This window comes from Lissotriton vulgaris, chromosome 2_1, assembly GCF_964263255.1.
Source record: "Lissotriton vulgaris chromosome 2_1, aLisVul1.2, whole genome shotgun sequence".
Taxonomy (NCBI): domain Eukaryota; kingdom Metazoa; phylum Chordata; class Amphibia; order Caudata; family Salamandridae; genus Lissotriton; species Lissotriton vulgaris.
In genome coordinates, this window is record NC_141687.1 from 338,933,501 (window position 1) to 338,958,396 (window position 24,896).

Sequence of the window (24,896 nt, forward strand, 5' to 3'; positions counted from 1 at the left end):
CGGTTAACCCGGTAAGCTCCACGGTATAATAGCAGCACGTTAACTGGTGGATATCTCACAGGCATAGCTTCTAAAAGTCCAAAATCTGCTTGCTTGAGCTAGGTTATCTCTACTTACTTATGAAGTTACGAGTGTCTTTGTTTCCTGCATGGCACTGCCATCAAGGTGTTTGTTAAATTCCACCGAGCCATTAAAGATTGGAACAAAAGCAGTATTGGTGGCTCTTTATTTATAGCATTTATTTGTGGAAGGTCCTGCTGGAATTGAAAATGTGAACTACTTGCAGGTTGCTGCTCTGATGGTGTCCGGGTGTCTGCTCAACTGCAGAAATTGCATCACAGCACATTTAAGTAGTGTCATCCTCGATCCAGCTCAATAACAACTGGACAGATATCAGGATCCCCATCTTTTCAAGCTTTGGATAGAGGGAATTCCTCACATGGAAAAGATCCACAATTGTATTTTGAAAATAGGAAGTAGAAAGTTCTTCAGAGTGGGATTCCAGTAAGAGCATATTCAAAGCTGAGCTACCGCAGAAAAGGAGTAGCTGATGATTAAAAGATTTGTGATTTTTACTTCAGAGCATTTCATCGGGTCTACACTAAACAAGCATTTGCAATGCAATAGGTCTCGCATTAGGAAAGTTTGAGCTATTGGTATTGTAACTGACAATTTTTTTTAATTATGTGTTGGTTTTGAAAATAGCGAAATTAATAGCTTTGTCATTTACAATGCCAATAGTTATACCTTTCGCAAATGTGACAACCTATAGCATTTGTAATGCAATATGTGTTGTATTTACGTGAGTTAGATGTATTGATATTACAAATAACAATGGTTTTTATTTTTTTAAATAATTAATACTTAAATTAAAGTTATTGTAATTTATAATGGCAATAGCTTAAACTTTTGTAAATAACTTTTGTGAAGATTATGTTCAGTGTATTTTATTGTGATGAAAATCCAAGAATAGAAGTGAAATATTAAAAACAATTGTGACATTTGTAATAAAGCTTGAAATATTGAGAGAACATATTTGAACCAGTTGTTGTTGAATGGTTGCACAGATTGATGCTGTGGTGGCGCTGAGTGATGTTGTTGTGGTGATGAGTGGGGGCTAATGTGTGAGGGGGCAGTGTATGAGGGTGCAGTGTGTGAGGGTGCGGGGTGTGATTGTGCTGTGTGTGTGCCCTAAAGTAGTGTGAGTGAGCAATGTGTGAGGGGGCAGTGTGTGAGGGGGCAGTGTGTGAGGGGTGTGATTGTGCAGTGTGTGTGCCCTAAAGTAGTGTGAATGAGTAATGTGTGAGGGGTCAGTGTGTGAGGGGGCAGTGTGTGAGGGGCCAGTGTGTGAGGGGCCAGTGTGTGAGGGGCCAGTGTGTGAGGGGCCAGTGTGTGAGGGGGCAGTGCGTGAGGGGGCAGTGTGTGAGGGGGCAGTGTGTGAGGGGGCAGTGTGTGAGGGGGCAGTGTAATGAGAGTGTGTGAGGGTGCGAGGTGTGCGAGGGTGCGGGGTGTGAGGGTGCAGTGTGTGTGGCCAAAAGTAGTGTGAGTGCGCAATGTGTGAGGGGGCAGTGTGTGTGAGGGGGCAGTGTGTGTGAGGGTGCAGTATGTGTGGACTACTTTACTGTGAGTGAGCAATGTGTGAGTGGTCTGTGTGAGGGGCAGTGCGTGAGGGGGCAGTGCGTGAGGGGGCAGTGCGTGAGGGGGCAGTGTGTGAGGGGGCAGTGCGTGAGGGGGCAGTGTGTGACGGGGCAGTGTGTGAGGGGGCAGTGTGTGACGGGGCAGTGTGTGACGGGGCAGTGTGTGAGGGGGCAGTGTGTGAGGGGGCAGTGTGTGAGGGGGCAGTGTGTGAGGGGGCAGTGTGTGAGGGGCAGTGTGTGAGGGGGCAGTGTGTGAGGGCACAGTGTAATGGCGAAATATCTGTGAGAAATCACTTTTCACTAGTTCAAAACTCAACACGCTAAGCATTCCTTCTATCTGATGCTCATGGAATGAGATCCACTGCCTCTTTAAGTTATAAGTGACACCTGTGTTTCTACTGTGCATCAAGTAAACAGCTTCCATTCATATTATATAATTCATGTTTAATTATTTCATGTTATCAGTTTGCTGACTTCTTTTTTACTTCTCGGACCATTACTGTAACATTTTGGGGCAACCTCTCAAAACAAGGCAATCCCTAATAAAAAAAAACATTTCTTACTATCTCCTGGATTTGCCCCACCGTGACGTTTGTGTGGAGAAGGACGGGGTGCATGCAAGGAGGGCACACCAAGGGAGTGCCAAGCATCAGCCTCAGGCTACTCATTTACCACAAAAGTCAAACGCTTCAACAGACAACACAAGCAGTCCCCTCACTAAAGCCAACCACACTTTGCCTTTGAGACTTTGATTTCACAGAAAACACATCGGTGTAATATTTTTCTACACGCATAGTCCCATTGGCTGACACGCCTGAGCTTGCTGAAGAGGTCAAATGACATTTGACACTTTGGCAACTACACAGTTAATTCTTTCAGTCATTAGGGATCACCTCTCCCTTCTACAGTATGCTTCGAACTATGAGAATGGACCCAAAATCGAGACCTCTCAACAAACCCAATTCACATTTTCACAAATGCATGCACGTTTTTATCTTTACTTCAACGAATACATTTGCCCGGCTCACTCACCCTGTGCTGCTGGACCGCTGTCTGCCCCGAGGCGGCCCCTGCCCGGCTCCTACTGAGAAGCAGCAAGCAGGTTCTCAGATGCCCTCCCCCGGCTTCCTGCCCAGCGCTTCACTTCCTGTGAGGTCACTGCGTGCGGCCGTCGGGACTACAGCTCCCGGCGTCCCACGCGCGCCAGCAGCTCCCAGCATGCCGGGTGGATTGGAAGCCAGATCAAGAGCCCCAGCCCACCATAGCAAGTTGGAGGAGACTGTTGCTCCTGTTAGACAGGCGCTTTCATGTTAACAAGCACGGACCTGCACCACAGAGGAGCCGGCGCGCGCACCAGAGGAGCGGGGGCAAGGGAGCGAGAAGACACGCTGAGATGAGGTAGGAGATGTGTGTGTAAGCGCCGGGGGTTCTGTGTGTGCATGTGTGTATGCTCGAGGGGGGGGGGGGTTCTGTATGTGTGTGTGTATGCGCGGCGGGGGGTTGGGCTGTATGTCTGTTGGGCATGTGTTGTGAAAAGCCTGCCGGAATCGGAGCGCGTGTTGACGCGCGCGACCTGATCCCGGCAGGCTGCTGCTGCGTGCGCGTGACAGTCTGTTGTCCTCTCCCCTTGAGTCCGTGAAAAGCGGAATGATAACAATAGTCTCGCTCTGCGACAGCAGGCCTTTGGCCTGCGATCGCAGGGCGAGACCTAAAAAGCAGGAGCCAGTGTTCCTCCACATCACGGACAGCCTCCCTCGTACTTTTTGTTGTTGTTGTAGTTGTATATACGGCGAACTAGACCCCAAGGTATCAAAGAGCTTTTCAGGAGCACCAGTTGCGTTACAGATGGATACATAAATTATTACAATTTTTTTGTTGTTAGGCACAGGGAGATTACGTGATTTGCCCAAAATCCCAGGATATTGAGTGTCCCTGCCGAGACTCGAACCCACTTTCCAGCTTCAAGGTTGACCGCTATAGCCGTTACGACACACACTCTCCATACTTTGCAGGGAGAGGGAGGAAGAACGGAGAGAAGGGAATAGGTCAAACAGAATACCTGCTTGGTGCCTTATATGGCCCCATTTCTGGTCAATTAAAATAAAAAAAACTCCATATTAGATATTAATTCCCACGACCGGGTAATTTTGATACTGATGATAGAATCATGTCTATCAAGTCACACAGCTTACACAAAGTTAATCTGCCTTAATCATGCATGCTCTGCAAAAGCATGTGAGCACAATGACCACCTCTATTCAGACAATGAGAAGTTAACAGGGCACTTAGATATATGTGGCACACAAGCGCAGTTTTCCGCAGCTGCAGCAGATAAATTGTGTACCACATTTTGGGCAAATAAAATAAAGGCAAGTTTTGCTGCAGTCATATAAGTTTAGTGGGTGCTTGTATATCTATTTAACATATCATACATATTAAACATGGCTTTGGACAGAGTGTAGCAGGGGTGACCAGAAGTATATGGGCGAGGGAAAGCAATGTAGAGCAGAAGGGGAGAACTGTAAGGCGGGGTAGACTCATGCAAGCACATCACAGAAGTAAGTGGAAGAGAAGCACATGGGCAAGTGAAAGTAACAGAGCCATGAGGGGGGCAAGAGAAGAACACGAGGTAGACAGCTAGAAAACACCTGCACTCTTATGGAGTGCTTCACCAAAAACAAAAATGTAGTGCTTTAAATACAAGCAGTATGAAGCCATGCTCCGCAGGAAGGACAAACAGTGGAAGAGGAAGTACATCCCTCTCAAAGCAACAAATCAAACGCAAACATATGAGACAAAGTAAAGTCAACCAATTGTAAGCAATGGGCAGGCTCTAAGATCAATGTGAACTGACAATAGGTCTTTCACACACAGACAGTTGGTTACTAAGCATCTCTAAATAGACGGATAGCAGTCTATAACCACTATTACTTTTTTTCTCTTTGAGTAACCATATAAACTCCATTATTTCTGACCTCTGTTCTCTAATACATTCTTGATACTCTTTTGCATGGTGACTAGATACTACCTATAATCATACATAACTAGGCAACACATTCCAAGGTTATTTGGTTAAAACATTTGTTACAGCATATTTTGAAATATTTGAATCGCAAAGATAATCAGCTTTGAGCTATTTAGTTCAGTAAGAGTCGACTCAAATTGATCAAAATATGACCTACTGTCAGATAACTTTGCAGCTCATTCAGAATACCCCCTTTCAGTAGCAAATAGAAGATATCTTTTAGTGTTAACATATGACTGTGTGGAAAGATTGGTACGGTCCATTCCTTAAGGAAATCAATGACAAATGTGATACCTCACCTCTTCATCTGAATCATCTGCAAATGCTGAATGTTTTGGCAAAAAGGCAGGCCTCTGTAGGAGCTTCTTTGGCATAATAAGCCCATATCTGTGAAAAGAGATTCAGTGTTATTCTATGCCAAAGTAAAAAGGCAGTACAAGCAGAGACCCTGCAACAGTATATTTTGTAATTTAAAAAAAAATCCAGTATTTTGTAGGCTGTGGCAACATTTGGAAAATATAGGAACTTCACAGTACCCGACACTCATGAACTTTTGCATTACGTGATTTTGTATAATTTTCACCCACAGAAGAATGGTTCACATAGAAAATGTCTTGCAAGAGATGTTTTCTGCTCGAACGAGTCTCCTGCCGATATCTCTTGTTCCTTTTTTCACCAGAAGCATGCTCTTGCATGATAAAATAGTAGGGCAAATAGGACTCGCTTTTGGGAGAGGAATTGGCTTTGCCAAAGTCTTTCAGCCATGGTGTACAACAGCACAGCTGCTGTTCAGCATAGCTAATAAATAGTGGCGTGGAGTGGTGTAGAGTAAAGTGGCGTGGAGTGGTGTAGTCTCGACTGGTGCAGGGTGGAGTGGCATATGTTAGAATGGCGTGGGGTAGCGTAGAGTGGAGTCGCATAGAGTAGAGTGGCACAGAGTGCAGTAGAGTGCCATTGTGTTGAGTGGTGCAGTATAACACAGAGTGACATAGAGTGGAATGGAGTGGAATAAAGTAGAGTGGAGTGGTGTAGAGTGGTATGGAGTGGAATAACGTAGAGTAGCTCAGAGCAGGGTTGTGTGATTCATATAGCCCGACGAACGAGATATGTTGTTTTTTGTGGTGGGGAAGAAGATTTAATGTCTTTTTTGTCTGATGGATAACTAGCCATTAACTCGCAGTAAATAATGCACGAGATGTGGCAGTCTGGGGCTCACAGCCAACTGCAAATGCTCAAAGAAATTCTTTGAACATGGGAGAAGGTTAGAGGCCTCCGAAGGTCAAGAAGCAAGACTGGGCTCTAGTCTGTGAATGGCTGTGGGAGTCTTGAGCCCAACCCTTCAGGAAAAGTTCACAGTAGTACACTTTTGGGTGCAAGTAGCTGAAGTGTCAATAGAGATGGCAGATATGGTGAAAGCAACATAAATTCGGTGCTGTGCACCTTTGCATGTCCAGGAATAAAGTAAACAAGCATTTACAATGCAACGGTTTTGCCTTTGCAAAAGTTAGAGCTATTGGCATTGTAAATGACAACATTTTTATTTATGTGTTGGTTTTGAAAACAGATAAATAAATGGCATTGTCATTTACAATGGCAATAGCTTAATCTCTGGCAAATGCCACACACACACCCACAGAGAGCCCCCCCACACAGAGCCCCACCCACACACACACACACACACACAGAGCCTTCCCACACACACACACACACACAGAGCCCCCCACACATACCCACACAGAGTCCCCCCCACACAGAGCCCCCCCACACACCCATAGAGCCCCCCCTCACACACCCACACAGAGCCCCCCCCACACACACACTGCGAGCGAATCTGGAGGCAAGCAAAGGCAGGTGAAACAAGCAGGGTAGGTGAGAGAGCCCCCCCCCCCAAGCCCCCAGAGAAAAAGGGACAGATTAGGATTACAGAAATCAAGCAACAGCAGAGGAGGGTCAGAGAAAGCAGACAGGGCAACCAATTGGAGACTTGGCAATGAACCTGTGGCAAGCAGAGACAGAAGAGGGTCAAAGAAAGCAAAAACTGCCATGTTTGTGCTCTAGCTACCCCTAAAAGAGAAGAAAGCCAAGAAGGTTCTGATCATGGTCGGCTAAGATCAGAGGTTGGTGGGGACATTACTGTCCTTCTTGTGTAAGAGCTGCAGTCACTGACCCTGCGCACACACAGAGCTAGCCCTGATTGTACATGAACAGACGAAGAAGCGCCATTTCCTGATTCAAATAGAAGCCTAAGTGGCCCTCTCTGTTAGTTGACACACAAGGGAGAGACCCTGTCTGTTCCTGTGTTAAACATAAATAGGTAGCCTAATTCATATATACACACTGAAGCACCACTCCGCTTCTGAGCACACCCAAAGGTGTCCTCCCTGCTCCTCTACCCAGAAGGGGCGGGATGTGGCCTAGTGGCTAAAGCTGCAGCCTGCCGATTTCAGAACAGGAGGGTTTGCAAATGCCCCAGCCCCCAATTACCACACAAGCATATTTGGATATGGATTCATATATACACACTGAAGCACCACTCCGCTTCTGAGCACATCCAAAGGTGTCCTCCCTGCTCCTCTACCCAGAAGGGGCGGGATGTGGCCTAGTGGCTAGAGCTGCAGCCTGCCGATTTCAGAACAGGAGGGTTTGCAAATGCCCCAGCCCCCAATTACCACACAAGCATATTTGGATATGGATTGTAAGTATGGAACGCCCAAAATGTTCAACACGTAAATTTGGGTAGGTTAAAAAAAATGTCCTTGAAGTAAGTGGCCAATACACATCAGAACTTGGTGTCTGGTGTGCAAAGCAAGTAATGCCCCAATGTAAACATCATACCGTTTGTTAGGCGAAAACTGCCTCACTTAAATTCCACTCTCAAGAATATCGGATTTTAAAACATGCAATAATTATCACAATTCCACCTGGTCCACGGACAAATGAAGGTCACAGTGCTGCAAGTCCAATAATTGCATGAGGCATACAACGTTGTATTCTGGCAACACATTTTATCTTTCTAATGCAGATAATATCCGTGTGTATGTATTAGCACAGTAGTGTGTTACTGCAGCGATTTATGCACAACCTGCAGGGGATGGCTTTCTCCGACTTTCTGCCTAAGACTGATTTAAACAAGCAACGAGGGACGAGCCATGCAAAGATGGCAAACAAAGACAACAGGGGGGCAGGAAAGGCGTCGACAGCGGGAGGGGGGGCGGGAAAGGCACGGACAGCGGGAGGGGGGGCGGGAAAGGTATGGACAGTGGGAGGGGGGGATTTTAAAGCATGCAATAATTATCACAATTCCACCTGGTCCACGCACAAATGAAGGTCACAGCGGGCGTGGCCAGCAGCATGGAGGAGTAAGACGTGGCTCTAGCGGCGGCAAACTTTCGGAGGAACTCACCTAAGACTCAAAGGTCCCAAATTCCGAGAATGCGGCGTGGCTCACACCCGTCGCCTTATCCGGACCCGCATGCGGCAGGCCGAGGGAGAGGGGGCCGCAATGCGCCTCCCGCTGACCCTAGGGATCAGAGAACTAGACTCGGAGGCCTAGCTCATCTACATGATACCAACACCGGAGGCCTGGACAACGTCGGCTCCCGGTATGCTGCGTTGATCTGACGTTTATTTCCTTCCAAAACTTCCTAAAACAGCCTAAAACTGTAACCAAGGCTAGCCCTGATACCTTTACTACAGCAAATCCGAATATTTTGCCGGACTGCGACCGGCAATCGGCCAGGGAGAGGAGAACACCGAAGCGGTGCAGCCGCAGCAAGATGGCGACCGGGCGAAAACCAACGGCCTGTCTCTGACTCCACCCAGGCATCAGAGACTCTTGCCGGGGGCCTCCCCAGACATCGGAGCCAGAGGGAAGACGAAACCGGCGGAGGAGGAATCGGGTGCCCACACCGAACCACTGCATCCGGCGAGCGCCCGTCTGGAGTGTGGCAGAGACCGGCGACCGAGTCGGCCGGAGTGGACCCCCAGAGGCCCTTGCCCCAGGAGAGGAGCTCAAGCCGATCGAGCGAAACCGGCGGGAGGTGTCGCAGAGACGAAGGGCGAGACACTCCCCGACCCCGGGGTCAAACACAGTGAACCGGCCTGGGGGGTTTCAGAGGAATATCCATCACGGGGCTGAGAGACCGGCCTGACCGCGTGGCTGCCCCCTGCCACCGGAAATGGACATACGGCCTGAGAGTGAGACCGACCGCAGGGGACCCACTTCGGCTGCATGGGGCTGGATCCCTGAACCCACCCTGTTGAATCTTCCGGAGGCACACCGTCGCCAGTGCCTGGTGAAAAAACGGCACACCCCGCGGGGGACACACGGCCCGATACAATCCGGGCGCTCTACATATCCCCAAGAACATCTAGCCATACAAGAGGAGCAACATGGGGAAAAGAGATCCGTCCGCAAGGCAGGAAACTATCGAGAGCTACACCACGGCGAGGGCGCAAAAGGAGATGCCCTAGAGCCTCCCGGAAACACACACGGACACAGCCATGCTTCTGGAGGCGATCCAGGCCTCCAGGACAGATAACAAGGACTCTAGAGCAGCACTTGAGACCAAGATAGGCGAGGTGGGCTCTGAGGTTCTGCTACTACGCCAAGACTTCCGGAATCTCACCGAAAGGGTGACTACGGCAGAATCCAGAATTAGTGAAACAGAAGACTCTATCTCAACTCTTCGTAAGGAAATGGCGGAGTTGCAGGCCTCCCACAGGCAACTGCTGTGGAGAGTGGACGACGCCGAAAACAGGGCGAGGCGAAACAACCTCCGATTCGTAGGCTTTAGGGAAGGCATCGAGAAGACGGATGTAGCGGCCTTCCTACAGGACTGGCTACGTACCACATTCCCGTAGGCCCAGTTCTCTAACTGCTTCATTAACGAAAGAGCACATAGGGCGCTACTAGCGAAACGGCCGGAGGGAGCGAGCATGCGGCCGATAATTGCGCGCTTTTTGAACTATGCCGATAGAGACCTTATCCTCCGAGAAGCCAGAAGGAAAGGAGAACTTAAAATCGAGAACACGAACATCATGATTTTCCCTGATTACAGTCAGGATGTTTAAAAACAGAGCCGATCATATGACTCGGTCAAGGCGAAACTTCGAGATCTACATATCTTGTATATGCTGCTCTTCCCGGCGAAACTGAAAGTAATGTTCAAAGGCAAGTCGCATTTCTTTAACCGCCCGGAGGAGGCCTGGCATTGGCTAGAAGAGAGACCCCTACTTCGAGAAGCTAAGGAGGAAGGTCGCAGAATCCGAACAGAACTAGCAGCGGCAAACTTTAGGAGGAACTCACCTAAGACTCAAAGGTCCCAAATTCCGAGAATGCGGCGGGGCTCACACCCGTCGCCTTATCCGGACCCGCATGCGGCAGGCCGAGGGAGAGGGGGCCGCGATGCGCCTCCCGCTGACCCTAGGGATCAGAGAACTAGACTCGGAGGCCTAGCTCATCTACATGATACCGACACCGGAGGCCTGGACAACGAACTTTTGTCGGAGGTGGAGGATTCAACGGACTGCTCAACACACCCGCTGGTTGAGGTAATCCGCGAGATGGAGCAGGGAGCTACTGGCGGAACAGATGAACAGGACATTAAAACGCAAGATTCGCAATCATGAGGAAGTTTGGGCCTTACATCCGTAGTAGCAGCACGCCGCTGCTGGTGCCGCGCAAGTTATAAGCACTTTTATTTCTTTTTCTTTTCTATTGACTTAGATCACTGTCCACGGGGTAATGCTGATGGTCTTGTGGTCTTGCTCACTTCAGGCAAGGCGAGACACGTTACACAGGGCACCCACAAAGACAATATCCCTGGTGGAACTCACGTTTGAACCCTGGATATGGTTTGATTTGGGATCCTGCGGGTGGGCGACAGACCTTTACCACCTGAAAGTCCTATTGGTTAATGGGTACACGGATGGGCTGGACGGGGGGGAAAGGTGGGGAGGGGGAGGAAGGGGGGGGACAGTTGAAACAGTTCTGTTGGGGGGATCTTGGTTGGGGGGGAGGGGGGAAAAGTTGGTTAACTGCAGTCAAGTATTCTGGTGCCCTATGCCGCGCCTCCGCACTGAACGCCATTCCCACATCACTAGAGGTGCCCATGGGTACGTCACAACACAATACACAAATTCCTGGGCCGTTTACCACACGGGGGCCGCGCGCCTGACTACACAAAGCCCAAACCATGTTAGGTGACCATGACACACACGGGGAGGGCCAGAGAGGGATTAGTATCTTGTCCTGGAATGTAAATGGCTTGGGAAGTAAGATTAAGAGGGGCCTGGTCAACTCGTATCTGAAACGTATAGGCCCGGACATCACGCTACTACAAGAAACCCATCTCAAAGGTACTAAGTGCGGCTTCCTAACCAGAGGTTGTTTTAAGCTACTAGTGCATGCAGGATACACATCAGACTCTAGAGGAGTTGCCATTATTCTGAAAAAGAATACTCCATTTATCATAACACAGACATGGACAGACCCCCAGGGAACATACATTGCTGTCAAGGGGATGTGGAATAGATGCGCTTATACTATAGTTTCAGTCTATGCTCCGCCGAAACTCCAAGCTCCCACACTGAAAAAGGTAGCAGATATACTGCTGGAAACAGCAGATACCATACAGATTGTAGGGGGAGACTTTAATGACGTATTGGATGTCACGCAGGATAGAACAGGCACGACACAGAGGGTGGGGACTCAGACCCCCTTGTCCCAATGGTCGACCAACCTAGGTCTCACGGACGCCTGGAGGTGGCTACATCCGGAGGCGAGGGTTTACTCTTACTTCTCGGGCGCACACCAAGCCTTCTCGAGACTGGACTACGTCTTTATGGCCCGACAGCACTTGACAATGCAAGATGTAGCAGAATATAAAGCTAGAGGAATATCAGATCACTCACCGCTGCTGATCAGACAGGGGGCGAAACGCCAGGGGGATAGGCGACAATTGCACCTGACGGCATGGGATCTGCAAAACCCAAATGTCATACGGGGACTCAGAGCGGATATCAAAGTATATATTGCGGAAAATGAGGGCTCGGTGACCTCGAAACTGATCTTATGGGAGGCTTTAAAGACAGTCATGAGAGATAGGGCGAAAAATAGGCTAGCGGAGGAACGAAGAAAGCTCCACTCTGAAGCCGAAATCATAGACCAGGACATACTAACTTTTGGAAAGGGAATGCCAGAACTCGAGAGACACCAGGTCCCAATGGCTTCCCAGAAAAATTCTTTAAACGCACGGCGGACCTCGTGGCGAAACACCTGAAGGGCCTATATGAAGATTCCCTCCAGGATGGGAGGCTCCCCCCTGACCTGACCATGGCTACCTTTGTCCCTATCCACAAGGAAGGCAAACCAAAAGAGTTTTGCGAGTCCTATCGCCCCATCTCATTATTAAACACGGAAAAGAAGCTATTGGCCACTATCCTGGCAATGAGATTGCGCTTGGTGATATCGCAGCTGATACACCTTGATCAGACTGGATTTAAACCAGACAGGGCCACCAGACTGAACCTCAGGCGCACTCACAACTGGCTGCAAGAGGTCCGGGAGAGAGAAGACCCACACTGGTTCCTGTCCCTCGACGCGGAAAAGGCCTTCGACGCAGTTCATTGGCCGTTCCTGGAGGGCGTCCTACAGAAATTCGGCTTCGGACCAAAATTCCAGAAGTGGGTACAACTGCTATACACCGAGCCAAGGGCCAGGGTGAGAGTAAACAGGGTCCTATCGCGAGAATTCCAAGTATGAAGAGGGACCAGACAGGGGTGCCCCCTCTCCCCACTCTTGTTCGCCCTAACGATAGAGGTCCTATCGGCTAGGATTAGCAAAAATCCAGACATCAGGGGATTTCAACGGACCGAAGGAGATGTGAGCGAGGAAAAAATCTCGCTCTATGTGGATGACGTACTTCTGTATATAACTTCACCGGAGACTTCGATCCCGCAGTTATTTCATGAACTGGAGATATACGGTGACCATGCCGGATACCGAATAAATTGGCATAAGTCGGTCTTATATGACCCCGCAAAATGAGTATTATCCCCTGCCCCCAAAAGTCTTCCCCAAGATACATGCAGACCCACGGGCCTTTATATGGCTGGGTAAGCAACCTAGGGTGGCATTGACCACCCTACAGAGGCACCAATATAGCAGGGGATTTCACTCCCGAATCTGGAGGCATATTACTGGGCGGAACACTTGGTCCCGATCAACGAATGGATACACGCACAGGCATACCATCCCTCCTATGCACTAGAGCGCCACAAACTAGCATCCAAACATATTCTTTCCTATTTATATGGGGGGCATGGCTGGAAACGTCTTTTACCGGCAACTGAAATTACCCTTCTTGCCTGGAAGGCATCCACGAAACGTATGTGGTGGGACAGGAAGCCATCGAAACAAACACCAATCTGGCACTGCACGTGGTTGACGGAGCTTCACAAACTAACGGGTTATAGGAGGTGGGACGACATAGGGATCTCTACGCTAGGAGATTTGCCAAAGGGCAACTGAAATTCTTTGCGGTCTTGACCGCGGAATTCGGCCTACACCCCACACAGAGATACAAATACACTAGATTGAAACATGCATGGGGGGCTCAGAATATTGACACCGCAGACCTGGCAGAATTCGCCCCACTCGAAGGCAGGCTCCTACAGGAACACATCCAGCAGAAGGCGGTATCTCTAACTTATAAGACCCTTACGAATAACATGTTAGGTGACCTGGCCAAGCTTCGACAACAATGGGAGGCGGACGTGGGTGGCATGGAGGACATTGATTGGGAATTGGTCTTAACACATCCCAGAGAGGTGGCAGTTAAATCTCGACTCCGTCTTATCCAATTTAACTTATTACATAGAACCTACTTTGATAGAGTGAGGCTCCAGAAAATGGGGAAGACAGATGATACTAAATGCTTACGTTGCCAGGACCCCAGGGGGACTTCTTTCATGTCCTGTGGTCTTGCTCTAAAATACAGGGATAATGATCGGATGTTTTTACGGAACTGTCGGCAGTCAGTTCTGGAGAGTCAATTACAGCCTGACCCCAAGCTGGCTCTATTGGACATGAGACATAGCGAAATATTGGGGGGCATCGGAGATACCACTTCTGGAAGAATGGAGGAGAGGTCTAGATATGTATATGGCGGCGGAGAGAGTCACATACAAAGCAAGGGGGTGTCCTAGGAAATTTCACAAAGTATGGGGGAAATGGAGAAGCTATCACGGATTGGACGCTGGACTGTAATGGGTCACTACGAGAGGTGCATATTGGAGGACAGAGAGATTTAACGATAATTGTACTGTTGATGATAATATGGAGAGTCCACCTTGTGGTCACTTTTATATGTGAACTGTATGCTTCAAAATGGCTAATGAATGGGGGGCCGGCGGGAGCGGGGGGGGGGGAAATGTGCACTTTATTATAGAGATGACTGCAATGTTCCGTTTTTGGAGAAAAATGCAAATAAAAACGGTTTTTAAAAACAAAACAAAAAAATAAATGAAGGTCACAGTGCTGCAAGTCCAATAATTGCATGAGGCATACAATGTTGTATTCTGGCAACATGTTATCTTTCTAATGCAGATGATATCGTTTGACACCGATCTGTGGAGAAGCTACCGGTGAGCAGTTGATAATGCGCCTGTAATTAGAAAAGGCAGAGCTGTGAAGAGACTCCCGGTAAGCTGTCGTTAATGTGCATCTGTTTAGAAACTAAATTGTGATACTAAATTGAGGAGCTTTGGACTTTAAGATCGTGCAAAGCTAGGAGCAGCTGCTGCTTCTGTCAAATGTGGAGTGGAACACAGTTACAAATTGAGAAAAGCAAATACGTGGAAATGGAAGCGCAGTTAGGAACTACACTGAGGTGTTTGAAACTTTAAGATCGTTTAAAGCAATAGAGCGGTTGCAGCTTCTGTCAGTTATGGAGAGGAACACGTTTATTTTAAGGCGCAGCGATATTGATTGAAATAACAAAGAGAGTGTACACAGTGCCGTATGTGCAGAGAAATTAGGACTGCCTTGCGGGTGAAAAGCTAAGAGCTGCTGCGTTTTTAGTTAGATGGAGAAAGGAACACATTTATCATCAGGAGGAAAAGCGGATGCACTGAAGCAAACTGCGGTGCGATATTAATTGGCACAACAGAGGGAGTGTGTACAGTGCCGTATGAGCGGAACAATTGACAATGCCTTGAAGGTGAAAAGAAAAGAGATGACAGGAACACGTTTATTACTAAGAGAAAAAGTGGATGCAACAAGGAGAGCTGCTGCTACATTAGTGACCTGGGCGAGTGACCCGAGCACTCCCATTTCCGGGGCCGAGACTGAGGCAAGCCACAGTGGCCAGCTGGACGGCAAACAAAGACTACAGGGGGCAGGAAAGGCACGGACAGCGTGAGGGGGGCGGGAAAGGCACGGACAGCGGGAGAGGGGGGCGGGAACGGCACACGGTCAGCGGGAGGGGGGGCAGGAACGGGCACTCAACCCGCCCACCGCCGAGATGACGCGCACAGAGGGGCGGAGAGGGAAGAAATTGCGGGAACGCCCACGAATCTGGTCTGGCCATGACGGACAGATCTCTGTTCCAATAGCTAGCCTCCATTTATGGAACTAGCCAATGGAACAAAGGGCGGATTCCCAAGCCACTCTACTGTAAACATAAGGTTTTCGCCTGCGCGAAAAAGCTGCGCAGTGCGCAGCTTTCGCTTAGGCAAAACCTGAAAAGTGCACTGCAAAAATACGAGGAAAACAAAGACAAGGAACAACACTTGTTCATAGTCCATGCCCCAGGACGGAGCTAACACAAGAAAGAACGGGAAGCATACGGGAGGAAATTCAAGGAACAATGAAAACAACGGAAGGTATGTTATTGTGCAGGTTGTAAGGTCACTGAATTGCAGACAATACATTTGCGTTCTGTAGGCGAGACCTAAAGAATGCAAGATACAGCAAAATCATACTTCACGCACATACTTTCGTGAGTCTCAATTCCGCACATCTTTAGTTTTTAGGAAAAATGTGCAGTTGCTCAAATGTGTACTTATGAATAACTTACTTCAGTATCGTTCAGTATTTTACTAAACTGATATGGGTTCACGAGTGAGATATCTTTGTTTTATTCAAAGACATTGAGTTAACCATCGTAATTTGAAGACTGATACATTTAACAGGATTACATTTTGCATTAGTAACATGCATTATATTCACAACAATAAGATACTTCAAAACTAAAGTATGAAGTACTATGTATATGATATTATTATTTGTTGCCGTTGAAAACTCAAGAGGGAATACAATTCATTATTTTGGAGGACTTGCCCTTTCTGATCCCCACAAATTTATTCGCTTTTACATAAGGGTAAGACTTGTAATAAAAAACAGCAAATTAGTAATATGAACAGAAACAGCCCTAAAATATCAATACTAGCAATTTTAAAATTGAACCTTACAGTCAATTTATGTCTGGCCTAAAAATAAATAATAAAAAAAACACACACACATCGAGGTGGGGGAAAGGAGTACCGTAGCCATTTGACTAGACACATGGAGCCTGCCACCTGCCTGTGGCCTCTAATTCCTGCTTGTTACAAACTGATGAAGTGAAACCACCGCTGCCCATGTCTTCCCACTGGGGTTTTCCCACTCATCGTTCTTCCCGCCAACAGAAGCCCTGCCCACCTCAGGGCTTACTTAATGTAGGCGGCAATGTGATCGCGAAGTGGATGCTCGCAGTAGGCGCACCTCTGGCTCGCCAAAGGCAAGCCCATCTGCAACTGGATCACAACCAGCACCATGACCCCTGGCACTCCTGCCCCTGAAGATACACAATCGCCAAGCTCAACACCCTCGATGCTGCAACAAACACTGCCACCACGACGACCCAGGCTCCACGGTAGAACCTTTCACCTGCATTCACTGCCACTTCACCTGCCACAGAACCCACACCAGCGCCTTACTCAACACACGCTCACTGTGCAAGCATTCCATCAAATTATGGAACCTCATCGCCTCCCTCGCAACCGACATCGTCTCCCTCACCTAGGCCTGGCTCAACTCCCACATCCACCCCAGACATTACCACAGCGATCACGGAGGGATATAAAATCACCCACCAGGACCACACCAGCAAAGTGGCAAGGTGGAACAGCCATCATCCACAAAGAGACCATACAGTTATGTTATGTTATAGAAAATTTATATCGCGCACACATATTCAAGAGTGTCCTGGCGCGTAGATAGACCGGGTAGAGTGGAGCAAAGATAATTAGATCAGCTGATTAAAAAGGAAAGTTTTGAGTTGTTTTTTAAAGAGTCGGAAGTCCTGGATATGCTGCACCACCACCATCTCTACAGTGCACCACCACCACTGACAAAACGACCACCCCCATGGAACATCTCCCCTTCAAGCTCCACAAGGGACGACAAGACAACCATCAGAGAAACCCTTGCATACCGACCCCTGGGCCTGCGCTCCAGCTTCTGCAATGCCTCTAGTCTTGTCACCCTACCTTAACTTTCTCTACTTTACATTCCATAGCCAGGATTCTCCCAGGAAAACCCTCCAGTTTCTCTTCGCTGCCTTGGACTACTCACATTGTTACCAATGTGTTTTCGTAAAGGTCCTAGCTAGGGTATTGATAGAGCGACCTAAGGTAACCTCGTCACTTGTCAGTTCTATTCCTTTGAGTCTCAGTTGGCATCTTTCTTCTCTCACACGAGTATGTAGCGGTTTGATGATAAAAACATCCTCTTTGCCTTTTTTTCCAGTCATCTCACCGTTTTGAAGTATACCTTGCAGGATGGAGCTGTAAATATCTCAACTACACTCTGATGTAGTTAAGTCTCCTTAATATGACGTATGCCACAGTCCCAGATTGAAATAGTATATGGCTCTGATAATAGGGCAATGGTACCGAGCTGGACAGCCCAATGGAGCAGGGGAATCACGTTCACCTGACGTGGGAAACTATTTCTCCTCTGGCTTGATTCTCAGCAACAGTGCCCCTGGTCACTATGTAAACCAGCCATTGCCCCAGAAAACCCCTGGTGAGCTTCACTTATCTTTCCTTGCCATCTGGCATTTTAATGGCTCTTTGGAAGTGCATATTCCTACTTCGAAAAGGTCACTATCAACACTGTTGTGCCCAGTAAGCAGGGTGAGAATGCCCAACGCAGCCTCTGGACAGTGAACTGCCACAGCCACTATCAAATTTCCCCTATACGAGAAAGTCTTCTTCCACTGGCTTTCGCGTCTAGTGGCGCCCTCTGACACATCACCGAAACGATAGCATTTGTAACTTATATTTGAAAGGGATCTTAAATTTGCACCCCGAAATAATGAATGGCACCAATTTAATTTTCTTCTTCTTCCCTTTCATTCAAACCAACCATTGTTTTTACTAAGACCTGGGAGAAATCTTACTTACGCCAGCAAAATTTGTGAAATTTTACATGACATGATTTTGCATAAAATTTGTTTGCAACCCAAGAACGCATCTTGCAGTAAAAAGTCCTGTGATGTATCAGTGGAGACTGTTTCAAGACATTTTCTACTCGATCCAGTCTCCCACCGATATCTCATGAAATATTTAACGAGCTATGCCTTTCAGTTACCTACCTACCCAGCCGGACATTGGGCAGACCCTCCGTCTTCCTGCCGTTATCTCCCTCCTCCCCCCCTACCCCTATCTGCCCAATTTTACCCTTCCTCCGTACGCCTAAATTGTGTTTTTGTATAACCGATGTAAACTGCAACTGTTTTTAACTTTATAATAATGTGTTTCCTAATGTAAAGCGCTCTGATACCCACGGGTCTAGCCAGCGCAATATAAAACTCTTTAAATACATAAATAAATAAATAAATAAATAAATAAATAAAAGCACATTTCACTACAAAAAGTGTATTTTTTGAACTGTTCATAAAAAGTCATAGAACAAAGTATATGATTTAGCCCAGCCCTAGTTTATATTTGAATAAAGTCATAAGAAAGGGCTTTTGGTTTAGAACAACACCTAAAAAGCCACTCCCAAAATACTCATCAGGCATCAAGATTACAAAACGCAGTTGCCTGAATGTCTTCAAAATGTATGGGACTAGCTGTAAAAAAACACCACTTGCATTTGCTGAAGTTAAGAATCAAGTTAAAAATATTCTATCAAGCACAAACCTACAGGAAGAAAAGTTCAAAGTATTTGTGCTTCATTGCGCACAAGCCAGGATCTTATGGATGCTACTTCTAGCTGATCAATTCGCCTTCAAGCAATAAAACATGGAGGCAGGTGACTAGCCGTTTTGGACTCCTGATCCTAGTATGCCCTGAACCAAATCCTGAGGGTATAACACATCTACCTATGCTTCATGAAACTCCTGGCAATTGCGATGTTTAGACCCTCGTGACATTGAGAACCCGTAAGGACAAGCAGCCCAGCTACTGATGAATGCCAGAGAGAGCGCAGGTCGGGTCCAGGTAAATACTAATTATTATAATACACTGTGCTGTAAAGCAAGCCCTCAGGAAAGTCAGAAAGTCGAGAATATACAAAGGCCTATAACAAATGAACACTGTTTTAGGCAAAAAAGCACCAGAGAAGAAGATTATTTTGACTTAACTGTTAAGACACATTTGCATATGAGGCTTTCATCTGTTCTTGTCTAGTCACTTATTTCAAAGGCTGAAATTCTGGGCACCTATTTCATAACGTGGAGGCTGAATTTAAAGCAATTTAAAATTCATCCCCGCCTGGCTTACTTGGCCTTTGGCATTCTTTCTCGGCTAAATCAAACACTAAGCGATTTGGTAGCTGTACGAAATTTGAGAACATGAACGTCCTACATCCTGCAAGAATCAGGATGCACTTTCACTCTGTCAACAAGCACTGCTTGGTTAATCACAGACTTTTATACTTGTTAACCTTTTCGATGCGTCGGACGGCAAGGCGTGTGCGTCGGAAGGCCGGGGGCAGTCCGATCTGCGCACGCGTCGGATTCGGTCGCACCCCGGAGGAATGTCCGCCACGGCGAAGCGGTTAAGTCTGGTTTGACAGCATGGATCTTGTCATTCCTTAAGTGATAAACAAAGCAAGCACTAGCAAAGCCAATAGATTTGCCTATGTGAGACCTACTGGCATTGTCAATGATTTTTAGGTCGAGCCTGACCCATCGCTTGCGATGGTCTGTGCCAGACCTTATGTAAGAAGGGCTTCAGAAAATGCAACCCCAAAAATGCTGCTGGTGACAGCTTACAGTGCATGTGCTCGGGCGCGCGCTTGAGCAGAGGTGGCATAAGGCATTTCTCATGCTCATTAAGGCTTCTGTGCTCCTTGCATTCCCCCCTCCCTTTTAGCCCATCCCTTTGAAGTCTGCTCGCATTTCCCTCCTCCCCCTTCTGGGTCCTTATCTCCTCGCATTCCCCCCTCCCTTCTCGCCCAGCCCTTTGATGCTCTGCTGTAGTCGCTGCCTCTAAACCTGTCGTCCCTTCTTTCACCATCTCTCTTAACCCTTTCCTCTCCATTGACGACCTTCCTTATGTGTGAGTGTTAAGAATGTGCGCTGCACCCCATGAGCTTGCGGCTTGCACCCGCCATGTCTCCCTCCCTGCCATACACTGTTTATTTCCTACATGCAGCAAACTTGTAACACACACCGACCCTGGCCGTAGAGGGATCCAAGCTCAGTCACACTCCATAATGGACTCACGCGTTCTGCAATCTGCCCACGTAGAAATTAACAAGCAATGACACAGCCACATCACCGGACACCTGAGAGACCTGCACTGGCTCCCCGTCAGCAAGAGAATCACGTTCTGACTCCTGACCCACGCACTCAAGTCAAGTCAAGTCAAGTCAGAGGATTTATATAGCGCACTACATACCCAGAGGGTCTCAAGGCGCTTAAGGAGGGGTGGGGAATTACTTGTCAAATAACCACGTTTTAAGTTGCTTTCTGAATGCTAGGTGGTTCTGGGTGAGGCGAAGGTAAGTGGGAAGTGAGTTCCAGGTTTTAGCTGCCAGGTAGGAGAAGGATCTACCTCCCATGGTGGTCTTGTTGATGCGAGGTACAGTGGCAAGGGCTTGGTTGGAAGATCGAAGCTGGCGGGAGGGGGTGTAGAAGGACAGTCGTGTGTTGAGGCATTCTGGTCCGATTTCGTAAAGTGCTTTGTGTGCGTGGGTTAGGAGCCGGAAAGTGATCCTCTTATTGACGGGGAGCCAGTGGAGGTTTTTCAGGTGACCAGAGATATGTTCTTTACGCGGGATGTCTAATATGAGCCTGGCTGAGGCGTTTTGGATTCGTTGGAGTTGACGGGGAGCCAGTGGAGGTTTTTCAGGTGACCAGAGATATGTTCTTTACGCGGGATGTCTAATATGAGCCTGGCTGAGGCGTTTTGGATTCGTTGGAGTTTTTTCTGGAGTTTAGCGGTAGTCCCGGCGTAGAGGGTGTTTCCATAGTCCAGTCGGCTCGTGACCAGAGCGTGGGTGACCGTTTTCCTAGTTTCGGTGGGGATCCAACGAAATGTTTTTTTGAGCATGCGAAGAATGTTGAAGCAGGATGAGGAGACGGCGTTGATTTGTCTGTTCATTGAAAGTGAGGAATCCAGGATGACGCCCAGATTCCGTGCGTGGTCTGTCGGGATGGGTGCTTTTCCAAGGGCTTCAGGCCACCAAGAGTCGTCCCATGCGGAGGGGGAGGTACCTAAGATGAGGACTTCTGTTTTATCTGAGTTCAGTTTCAGACGGCTGTGTTTCATCCATTCGGCTACTTCTTTCATTCCTTCGTGTAGGTTAGTTTTGGCGGTGCTAGGGTCATTGGTGAGTGATAGGATCAGTTGAGTGTCATCCGCGTAGGAGATGATGTTGAGGTTGTGTTGGCGGGCGATGGCCGCGAGGGGGTTCATGTATACGTTGAAAAGGGTGGGGCTGAGTGAAGATCCTTGTGGTACGCCACAGATGACTTCAGTGGCCTCCGACTTGAATGGTGGGAGGCGGACTTTCTGGGTTCTTCCGGAGAGGAACGAGGTGATCCATTCCAGTGCTTTTCCTTGGATTCCGATGTTTCTGAGGCGTTGTAGAAGGGTGCTGTGACAGACTGTGTTGAAGGCTGCGGAGAGGTCGAGGAGGATGAGGGCGACTGTGTCTCCATTGTCCAGTAGAGTTCGAATGTCGTCTGTTGCTGCGATGAGGGCGGTCTCAGTGCTGTGTTTTGCTCGGAAGCCGGATTGTGAGGAGTCGAGGGATTTGTTGGCTTCGAGGAAGGCGGCGAGCTGGTTGTTGACAGCTTTCTCGATGACTTTGGCCGGGAATGGGAGGAGGGAGATGGGGCGGTAATTTTTGAGTTCGGTGGGGTCCGCTGTGGGTTTTTTCAGAAGGGCGCTGAGTTCGGCGTGTTTCCAGCTTTCCGGGAAGGTGGCGGATTTGAAGGAGCAGTTGATGACGTCTCGGAGGTGCGGTGCTATGATGGAGTCTGCTTTGTTGAAGATGTGGTGAGGGCAGGGGTCTGTGGGGGATCCTGAGTGGATGGAGTTCATCAGGCGGATGGTGTACTCAGTGGAGATTGTGTTCCAGTTATTAAGGATGTTTGAGGGGGGTGAAGGTTCATCAGATGGTTGGGTGGGTTGATCTCCGGGTTGGTTGTCGAAGCTGTTGTGGATGTCTGCAATTTTGTTGTGGAAGAATGAGGCTAGGGAGTCGCAGAGGGCTTGAGAGGGGGTGATGTCGTTAGAGTTGGCCGAGGGATTGGTGAATTCCTTGACGATGTTGAAAAGTTCCTTGCTGTTGTGGGCGTTATCTAGTCGTTCCTTGGAGGCGGTTTTCTTGGCTTTTCGGATCAATTGGTGGTGTATGCGGGTGGCGTTTTTGAAGGCGTCCTTGGTGCTGGTGGTTGGGTCTTTTTTCCAGGCCTTCTCAAGGGAGCGGCAGAGTTTCTTGGATTTCTTAAGATCATCGTTGAACCATGAGGCCTTCTTGCTGCCAAGTTTGTTTTGTCGTTTTTTCAGTGGTGCTAGGATGTCGGCGCTGTTGGATAGCCATTGGGTGAGGTTGGTGGCGGCTTGGTCGGGGTTTGAGGAGTGGGCTGGGGGGTTTAGAAGAAGCGATGAGGAGATCTGGTCGATGGTGATTTTGTTCCAGTTTCTTTGCAGAGTTGGTTGGGGGTGGTTGTTGGGTTTGGGCTTGTTGTAGGTAAAGTGAACGCAGCTGTGGTCAGTCCAAAGGAGATTCGTGGTGTGGTTGAAGGAGACATGGTTGCTGGAGGTGAAGATAGGGTCGAGAGTGTGACCTGCGATGTGGGTGGGGGAGGTGACCAGTTGTTTAAGTCCGAGGTTGGCGAGGTTGTCCAGCAGGGTGGTGGAGTTGCGGTCGTTGTTCTTTTCAAGGTGAAAGTTGAGGTCTCCCAGAAGGATGTAATCTTTGGAGGGGAGCGCGTGTGGAGTGATGAAGTCCGTGATGTCTTCACTAAATTGTGCGCGGGGTCCTGGAGGCCTGTAGAGGAGGGTGCCTCTGAGTGTGGTCTTGGGGTCGATGTGGATCTGGAAGTGAAGGTGTTCGGTGTTGGCGAGATTGACGTCTGAGCTGGTTGAGATGTTGATGGATTTCTTATGGACGATAGCGATTCCTCCTCCTGTGTGGTCGGTACGGTCCTTGCGTATGATCTTATAATCTTCTGGGATGGCAATGGTGATGTCAGGGGCGGAGGAGGCGTTCATCCATGTTTCAGTAAGGAAGGCGACGTCCGGAGAGATGGTGTCTAGTAGATTCCATAGGTCAATGGCGTGCCTGTGGACCGAGCGGGTGTTGAGCAAGATGCATTGTAGATGGTTGGTGTTGGGAATCTGAGGTGTGATCGTAGCGGAGTGGTTGACGGAGCAGAAGAATTTGCAGGAGTAGCATGAGAAAGGTCCATGGGTGTGTCCAGGAGCGGCTTGGACGCAGTTGGGGGAGCGGCCAGGGTTGAGGGCTAGGAGGGTGGAGGAGTCGTAAGTAATGCGGGCGGGCTGGGCATTGCGAGGGGCAGGGGGTCTGGCGCTGGGCGCGGTCCAGGCGCGGACGGGCGTAGACCGGCTTACCTTTGGCGCACCTTCGGCGCGAATGGGGCGCGATCGCTGCGCGTAAACGCTGCACGCGGGAACTACTGTCATATATGGAGAGAGGAGGGGGAGGGGCGAGGGCGGCTCAGCTGGGAGGCGTGGCGGGCTCACGGGAACGGAGCACAACAACAACAAAATCAAAATGGAGGGGAGGGCAGAGCAGGGCGCCGGGGGATATCACACAAACAATGAGACTCAACGACCGCATGACCTTCTACACGCCCACCCGCCAGCTACGATCAACCAGCCACGCCCTCGCCACCGTACCACGCATCCGCAGAGCCACTGCCGGAGGAAGATCCTTCTCCTACCTGGCAGCCAAGACCTGGAACTCCCTCCCCACCCACCTTCGGCGAACCCAGGACCATCTCTCCTTCAGGAAGCAGCTCAAGACCTGGCTGTTCGAGCAGTAACATACCCCCACCTCCCCCCCAGCGCCTTGAGACCCTCCCAAGTGAGTAGCACGCTTTACAAATGCCATGATTGATTGATTGATTTCCTCTCCATTGACGACCTCCCTTATGTGTGAGTGTTACCAATGCGCGTGGCGCACCCTGAGCTTGTGGCCTGTACCCGTCACGTCTCCCTCCCTGCCGTACACTTATTTCCTGCGCGCAGCAAACTCGTTACACACACCAACCTTTGCCGGAGCAGGAGCCAAGCTCAGTCACACTCCACAATGCGCTCACGCGTTCTGCAATCTGCCCACATAGAAATTTACAAGCAATGACACACTTTCGTAAATATCACAAGATAAGGATGTGAGATTAGAGATACAGAATGTGCAAATGTATCCAAACACAAGGTCAGATCATTCCAGTGTCCGATAATAACAAGCCACACTGTGGCAATATAACAACCTCAAAGGAGTTACTGGAGTGTGAAATGATATCAATCCATAGCATGAGTTGTCTCAAAACAAGGGAGTAAGGGCAGTGCCGTCGTAGCACTACAATGTAGCAAACTATATATATATACTCCGTCCTGATAAAGACGTAAAGAATCAATACGTTGGGTAATAACAGGCATCCGTTCTAGTGCCATTAAATCCTGAAATCCACAGGTTAAAGATAATCAAGGTGATTACATACCTCTTAAATACTGTGATTGACAAACCGGATTAATGTCCA

General features: G+C 48.6%; 1 protein-coding gene across 2 annotated transcripts in view; it reads right to left on the minus strand.

Annotated features, from left to right (window-relative positions):
- Positions 1-24,896, minus strand: part of NSRP1 (nuclear speckle splicing regulatory protein 1) — a 331,135-nt gene that overhangs the window by 197,090 nt on the left and 109,149 nt on the right. For both annotated transcript variants that reach the window (XM_086955088.1, XM_086955087.1), the window contains exon 2: positions 4,962-5,049. In XM_086955088.1, the coding sequence (XP_086811214.1) occupies positions 4,962-5,049 (88 nt within the window). The remainder of the gene's footprint in view (positions 1-4,961; positions 5,050-24,896) is intronic.